The sequence below is a fragment of the Penaeus japonicus genome, unplaced genomic scaffold, assembly GCF_977035675.1.
Source record: "Penaeus japonicus unplaced genomic scaffold, GWHDUDI00000001_assembly GWHDUDI00000357, whole genome shotgun sequence".
Classification (NCBI taxonomy): domain Eukaryota; kingdom Metazoa; phylum Arthropoda; class Malacostraca; order Decapoda; family Penaeidae; genus Penaeus; species Penaeus japonicus.
Genome location: NW_028234759.1, coordinates 1219 through 10000, shown reverse-complemented (window position 1 = coordinate 10000; position 8782 = coordinate 1219). Strand labels below are relative to the sequence as shown.

The window sequence follows — 8782 nt, the reverse complement described above, 5'->3', positions numbered from 1 at the left end:
ACCTAAACAGCGGTAAAGAGGTGGCAGAGGATGTGATGGATGTGTTCCCTGCCTGTGCGGTCACGAGGGCCATGAAGATTCATGGGCGTGTTGAACATAAGCCTGCCCATGATACTCACAAGAAACTACGCGTGAGTGAGTGTGCGTCTAATAATGACAAGGTATGTGGTGATGGAATTGATGTGAGTGGTGATGAGATAGCCTCATTATTTAGCCACAAGACTGGTGTTAGAGAGAACAAGCTAAGTGGTTTCCCTGTTGACAAAGGGAGGCTTGTAGATCAGCAAAAATGTGACGCAGAACTGTGTAAAATTGCTGAATTAGCTTGGTCAGAAGCTGAGGTGTCAGGTGTACCTACGGGTTACTATAAGAAGGATGGCATCTTGATGAGAAAATGGAGGCCTCGCCACGTGGGTGCAGGAGACGAGTGGCAGGTAATACACCAGGTCGTTGTTCCAGTCCCCTATAGATCACAGATCCTCAGCCTTGCACATGATTCGCCGTTGTCAGGTCACATGGGTATTAATAAAACGTGTAGAAAAATAATGAGCCATTTTTATTGGCCGGGACTACGCAAAGATGTAGTAAAGTATTGTAAATCGTGTCATAAGTGTCAGGTCGTGGGAAAGCCTAATCAGAAAATTCCTGTTGCACCCTTGTATCCAATTCCTGCGATCTCTGAACCTTTCAGTCACGTAATTATAGACTGCGTTGGCCCACTTCCCAAAACAAAGTCTGGGAATAATTACCTCCTCACTATCATGTGTTCCAACACTCGGTATCCTGAGGCGATTCCTTTACGTAATATTAGTGGCAATAGAATTGTCAAGGAACTAATGAAATTCTTTTGTACATATGGGTTACCTAGGGTGATTCAGTCCGATCAGGGCAGTAACTTCCTTTCTAAAGTGTTCCAGTCAGCCATGCGACGGATGGGCATACAGCATCAGGTGTCAAGCGCTTATCACCCAGAGTCGCAGGGCGCACTGGAGAGGTTCCACCAGACATTAAAAAATATGGTACGGATTTACTGCCATGAGACGGAGGAACAGTGGGATGAAATGGTTCCACTCTTGTTGTTTGCCATTAGGGAGTGTGTACAGGATACACTGGGGTTTAGCCCATTTGAGCTTGTGTTTGGCCATGAGGTAAGAGGTCCACTCAAGATGTTGAAAGAAAGATGGCTGAATAATGATGATAAATCTGATGTACTGAAGCATGTAATGGATTTTCGATTGAAACTTAACAGAGTTTGTGAGCTGGCAAGAGCGAATCTCGGTGAGGCACAGAGACGGATGAAGATGTGGTACGACAGAGATGCTCAGTCACGATCATTTTCACCAGGAGAAAAGGTACTCGTCTTTCTACCCGTCCCTGGGCAGTCACTGAGGGCTCGCTATTTTGGACCTTGTATGGTGGAGAAAAAGTTAAGTGACCTTAATTATGTTATTCAAACTCCTGGTAAACGTAAACAGTCACGACTTTGCCATGTTAACCAGATAAAGAAGTATGTAGAACGAAATGAGCCACCTATAAGAAAATGTAAAGATGGTAATGTAATCATGCTTAATGAAGTGAAGAACGTAATCAGTAATGATCACGAGAATGACCATGATCCTCTTTTCAATGTACCTCACTCTAAATTGGTTAATTCAGATATTCTTAATAATTTAGAAAGTAAGCTTGGACATCTTGATTTATATAAACAGCAGCAATTAACTGAATTACTTTTGGAATTTTCATCTCTATTTTCTGATGTTCCGGGTCGCACTAGTCTAATGTATCATGATATAGATGTTGGCGGTAAAGGCCCAATAAAACAACATCCATACAGAGTTAATCCTACAAAATGTAGCCAGTTGAGAGATGAGATCAGATATATGTTGGAAAATGGAATCATTGAGCCAAGTGTGAGTGCCTGGAGTTCCCCATGTATTTTAGTACCTAAGGCTGATGGAGGAATTCGATTCTGTACAGACTTCAGGAAGGTGAATACCCTAACTAGGGATGATTCTTATCCTATACCTCGTATTGATGATTGTATTGACCAGGTGGGCAAGGCAAAGTATGTAACCAAGATAGACATGTTAAAGGGGTACTGGCAGATTCCCTTGACTGAAAGAGCGAAAGAAATATCTTCATTTGTGACACCAGAGGGACTTTTTCAATATTGTGTAATGCCGTTTGGTTTAAAAACAGCTCCCGCAACCTTCCAGCGTTTAATCAATGGTCTAATTTCAGGATTAGATGGATGTAAAGCTTATCTGGATGATATAGTAATTTTTAGTGAAACCTGGATGGAGCATCTGGAGAGGCTGCAGGCACTGTTTGAAAGGCTCACCGCAGCTAACCTAACGGTAAACCTTGCCAAGAGTGATTTCGCTCATGCACGCGTCACTTACCTAGGATACACTGTTGGCCAAGGACAAGTCAAGCCTTTGAATAGCAAGATTGATGCCATTGACAAATATCCAGCACCAAAATCGAAGAGAGAGGTGATGAGGTTTCTCGGCATGGCTGGCTATTATAGAAGGTTTGTGATGAATTTTTCTGATATTGTTGCTCCATTAACTGACTTATTAAAGAAAGCGGTTAAGTTTACTTGGTCAAATTCGTGTGAAAATGCATTCAAGACGATTAAAGCCATGTTGATAGCCTCACCTATCCTCATCTCACCTGATTTTGACAAGAGTTTCACGCTCTATGTAGACGCTAGTGACAATGGGGCTGGGGCAGTGTTATGTCAGGCTGATAAAGCTGACATTGATCATCCAGTTGGTTATTTTTCTAAGAAATTTAATAAGCATCAAAGAAATTACTCTACCATAGAGAAAGAGACACTTGCTCTAATTTTAGCTTTGAGGCACTTTGAAGTATATTTATATCCTACTAAGGAAGCTGTAAAGATTTATACGGATCATAATCCTTTAACATTCATATCTAAAATGAGTTGCAAAAACCAGAGAATTCTAAGGTGGAGTTTAGAGCTTCAAAAATATAACCTTAATGTTAACCATATAAAGGGAAAAGAAAATGTATTGGCTGATGCTTTGTCCCGAGGATAAGCTAAGAATAATGGTTGTAATTTTTTTATTTAACATGCTTTATATTCGGTTTCCAATTATCTATATTTGTTTTGTATAAACTAATCTTCTCTCTATCTCCCTGAGAAGGTTTCTGTAATTCAAGCAATGGTAATGTACTGTTGTGTATAATGATTAATTATATGGAATAATTAAAGGTCATGACTGATATCCCCTATATCATGCATTATGATATGAGATGTTAACTGTGAAAAAAGTAACACTTTTTTTTCTTTTAAGGAGGGAGGTATTACATGGCTGACCCTGAACGCCCACTTGACCATCGACCTGTGCATGACAGCCCCTGCATGATCTCCATAGATGACCTCATAATGTTATCCTCAAGACAGTGACGGACTGACAGGACTCGGAACTTGTTCGACGACACTAAAGATTTGGGTTTCGGTCTATTCGACTCTTTAAGGGGTTGTAGGGGGGAGCTACGGTTGAAGGAGAGAGAACGACCTTGGACAAGGTAGTGGAAGGAGGTGACGATGGCTGGTCGGTGGTCGGCGGAGCCGGGTTGTGGTTACGATATTTTATACCTATTATTGTAAGTTGCCCTGATTATTGTCTTATATGTATGTATATTTATTATTCTATGTTATCATTATTATCATTGAAGTGTCTGAATGAATGTGCTCAAGAATTATGCATTTTTTGTGAATTATTGTTCAACCGGTGATGGTGTAAATATAATTTATATAAATCAATTAGAAAGCGACTTTAAAACTCCTACCTTAATGACTAATTTATATTACATGCTATACTATTGATAAACAAATTATATTGTCTTAATTAAACTAAAAGAAGAAATGATAATAAATAAGAATATGAATAGATCGTAAGAATATGGTAACAAGCAGTGAGTTATAACGTGATTGCAACAAAGTGGAAAATAAGGACATTTATATACAAATGAATATTGAAGGAAATATAATCGTAATCTAAAAGGAACAAAAGGATAATTACTCTTTCGATCATACTTGACATCAATTTATTTTACTTAGATTGGGTTCCGTTATGCACCCTGTTCTGGAACAACCGATGTCATTGCTAAAGAACAAAAGCTACGTAACAATATATATATATATACATATATATATATATATATATATATATATATTATATATGTATATATAAATATATATATATATATATATATATATATATATATATTTATATGTATATATATATATTATATATGTATATATAAATATGTATATATATATTATATATATATATATACATATATATATATATATATATATATACATATATTATATATGTATATATATTTATATTTATATATATATATATATATATATATATATATATATATATATATATATATATATATATATATATTGTAAAGGGTTTCAGTGATGGTTTCTGTCGTGATTTCCGTCCTAATAGCAATTTCGGTGGTTGGGGGTGTGTATGGGTGTTGTTGGGGTGAGTGAACCATTTCTTCACTTCCATCGAACCACGAAATCGACGCCTCCTTCGAGACTTTCGTAGTCGTGGTCGGTGAGTACCCGAAGTACGACCGGTGACTTAGCTCCGATCCCCACACCTGTGTGCACCTTTTCCTCTATTATGAAAAGGTACAAGGCTTTATAAAAATCAGTGTTCGTGGCTGCCCCAGTGTTCGTGGCTGCCCCAGTGTTCGTGGCTTTCAAACATAATTTTGTGTGTATAATCAAATATATTTGTAAATATATTGCTAGAAGGAGATTTTTTTTTTTTTTTAATTCCTCGAATCAGTTAATCCCTCCAAGGACTATATATAAGAAACAAATCATTTAAAAGAACCCCTGACATATATATATATATATATATATATATATATATATATATATATATATACATATATGTATATATATATATATATACATACATACATACAAACATACATTCACACACACACACACACACAAACACACACACACACACACACACACACACACACACACACACACACACATATATATATATATATATATATATATATATATATATATATATATATATATATATGCATATATATATATATATATATATATATATATATATATATGTATATATACATGTATATATATATGTATATGTATATATACATAGTTACGGTCAGGGATGTCAGGTAGTTAATATTATCAATAAATCTGAGCAAACATCCAAATGAGAATAGCTATATTAGTCATCAAACCACTTGAAATATGTGACCTCAGTTATTGGCCGGCTTCCCATTTCATCTTCCCAGAAGGGATCGGACAAAACCTTATACCAGGCCTCGCGAAGTCGGGGGTCTGTTCTAACGGGTATTACCGTACCCTTTCATAAAATCTGGGTCGTTGTGTATTACCTTGCGTCCTTCATAAAATCCTTCTAACTGGGTCGTTGTGTATTACCTTGCCTCCTTCATAAAATGCCAGCTACTCACAGAGTTCAAAATTTGCCGCCACCACCCGTTTAGTATGTACGGGAACGAGTGTCGTGCGGAAGGATACATATGTATGGAAGAAGTGTGGAAAAGAGAGAAAAAAATGTATAAGTGCGTAATTGAGTGTTTTGGGTATGCGTGAGCCTGAGCGGTTTATTTGGAGAAGTAGATGTGTGGGAGTCTCACCCACATAAAAGGCTGGTCGACCGGGTCATTCGTATCCTTCAAGGTCTATGATTTTTTTTTTAATCACAATCATTATCTCTCCAATAAGGAAGTAAAATAATACAAATTAAGCACAACAAAGATCTGAACTTGGACACAAAAACAACAGCAAATTACAATACAGTAGAGTAATACAGGAATAATGATAATAAAATGCAAGATGAGAGACCGGAGAAAAAGAGAGAAAGAGAGTTTACACAATGACACGGCAAACACCTGGGCTTACGTCAGGTCAAATGCCATAGACTGTTCGAAGGAAAATACCACGACTACTTATTTTAAGCTCAGTCGGCAATGTTCATGCCAAGGATCCAAAGAAAAAAAACATTCCACAGCTGCTTCCTTCAAGGCCCTCCTCTCTCTCTCGTGGCTTGACCCGATCTGCCCTCTTTCTTTTTCTTCCCCGCACTCCGCTCCCGCAACACTTGGAATTTCGAAAAGAATATGAACTGAAGCGAAACCGCAACTACTAGGGTTTAAAATGGACTCAAAGGTGATATTGAACATATGTAGAACAGAAAACAGTGTAAAAGGCTGGAACATAAGAATTGAGAAGGGCTGGGGATATACGAGTAAAAACGATCAGCTCCCGATAATAATAAAAAATTGAGAACAATAAAAACCTGCCTGGTCTTTTAAAATATAATAATAAAAAGTAAACAACGTAAATATAAATCAAATACCAAATCTCATCCTGAAATAAAAAGGAAAGAAAAAGAAAGAAAGAAAGAAAAAAGATCAATCAGTTGCCCCTCCTATCAGGCTGCGCAATGGGTTTTCTTTGGAGAAGAGTACGGAGGAGGGGGTGACTTGCGAATTCTTACGGCATCGTCTTCTTCCTGACTCACAGGTCGACACTCTAGCCACACTGCGGGGGGGGAAAACGACAGTACACACCGGCGGGTGTCTAGAAATCGAAGTAGTGATCGCTGCGAGATGTACTGTGGTCCACTAAAATCGACGCTAGGCTAACCTCTACATCTCATGTATCTCTAGTATCGATTGTAGGTTGCAGTGCTTATCTATTGTGTAAATATTGTGCCTCATTTGTACTTGTATATAGTATTACATGTCATGACAAAATGTATCGATATTGACGTAATAACTTGTTTATACATAATCGCCAACCTTTGTCACTCAGAGAAGTATATTTGTATTTCGGTATTAAAATGCGTTACTGCATTCTTCCGTCTTTCATTTACTCAACCACATACCCACTCACAAACAGACAGTAGAGTAAATATATAATAGTATATTATCGCGTTTGTTGATATTGTGGCAACGATGGGGAGGTGGTCGCTCGTTGTGATGTCACCTTGTGTTTGGTGAATGTTTAGGTGCGCATGTTTGTTTGTGAGGATAATGCCTGGTGTGATTGCTGACCAGTTGTTTATGCGTGTTGGGAAGTGTGGGCCGATGTGTTGTAGTGTGCCGTCGAGGATGCGAGATGCGAACTAGCGTTACACGACGTTTGTGTAGATGTAGCCAAATGTGTGATGTTGTGCATTCCAATCTACGAGTATATATGTAGGTTTTCTGTGTCTGAGGAGCTGGAATATGTCCTGGTCAGGTACATAAGGTCGTCGTGGCGGTAGGTATATTGTTGCAATGAGGATGGAACCACGCGGTGTGTTAATTTCCATGAGCTTTGATGTGAGTTGTTGTATATTTTGTGTTTGAAGTTGGATTTAATGACGCTTCGTTCACCTGAGTGATTTGTTTGGTATGTTGTATATGTGTGTATCTTTATTTTGCTTGCGTTGTCGAGGTCGTGGCTGTTGAGCAGTATTATGTGTGTGTTGCATATGCTATACATGTTACAGAGCTCAATGCGGCGGTCAAACTTCCAATGTCGTACTATTGTAAGGCGGTTAGTTATCAAAGGTAACAAATTCATGATTTCTGTTGTTCTGCAGGAAGGTATCCATTACTCAGCTCGTTTTATGTTTGTACCTTATTATGTGTATGTAGATGTCCATCTCACCAGCAAGGAGATTTTCGTGTAAAGTGTTGGCTGTGACCATGTCATCATTGGATGAGTCAATAAATCCATTTGATGTTACCTTTGGCGATTTCTCTGCCAATTCGATGTGTGTCGGTCCAGTCGTATTTGCGAGGTTCTTGGGCATACAGTCGAATGGTCTAGTAGGACGCATCAGGTACTATGCCGTCCAGCAGCCTTACAGGACTGTTGTTATTGCTGCGCTTGTTGCTGCAAGCTGCTTGGTGTTCTGGACAGGACCCTGTGATTTTTTTTCTTTAATCTGCCGGTTGCGTGAATTGGATCTACTGCGGTCCTTAAGGTGTGTTTGTGTGGTTTGTTGTTTGTGTGTGGGTTGTTTCGGCTTGACAGCAGTTTGTGTAGCCTGAACCGGCGTTTGTACCATCGGTTCTGTTACTTTTTTTCGGTGTGTTCGTTGGTTTGTTTGTCAGGGTGTCGAGGCGGTTGTGGTGGCAGATGTGTAGTTGCCTCTTATTCAGGTATCTGGGTGATGTTGTCGGTGATCTTACGTCTTCTCGTCTGACTGTTTGTGTTGTTTGTCAAATATGAGCTTTATCTGATTGCCCAGAGACATGGTTGCTGACGTGCTGAGGTTTGTGTTGGGAGGGATTACTCTTAGAATCCCCATGAGTCGGATTCTCCCAGGTCGAGCAGTGGGAGGCTGTTTCGGGCTAGGGTATTTTTTGCATGTTGTCTGAAACCGACTGTCGGGTTTATTAGGTTCTTGATGTGGGCATGGAGAAAGCTGATAAGGATTTCTATAGAAAGATTGTCTGGGAGTGCCGGCTGCACTGTCTGTTCTTTTATATATATATATATATATATATATATATATATATATATATATATATATATATATATATATATATATATTTTTTTTTTTTTTTTTTTTTTTTTTTTTTTTTTTTTTTTGTCTTGGCTTATTAATGGCTTCCAGGCGTTTTGAGTTGAGCTACTTCTTTTATTGGTTTTATTTCATTTTCTTTGTCCTTGGCTTTCTGTCATGATTTCCTGGGCATTTTCTTTTTA

At 38.2% G+C, this 8782-nt stretch overlaps 1 protein-coding gene across 1 annotated transcript in view; it reads left to right on the top strand.

Annotated features, from left to right (window-relative positions):
- LOC147466505 (uncharacterized) overlaps positions 1-3065 on the top strand; it is a 3759-nt gene extending 694 nt beyond the window's left edge. The window contains exons 2-3 of the mRNA XM_086535398.1: positions 1-2774; positions 2964-3065. The exon at positions 1-2774 is cut by the window's left edge and continues 474 nt beyond it. Coding sequence (XP_086391524.1) covers positions 1-2774; positions 2964-3065 — 2876 coding nt within the window. The remainder of the gene's footprint in view (positions 2775-2963) is intronic.
- Positions 3066-8782: the final 5717 nt, after the last annotated feature.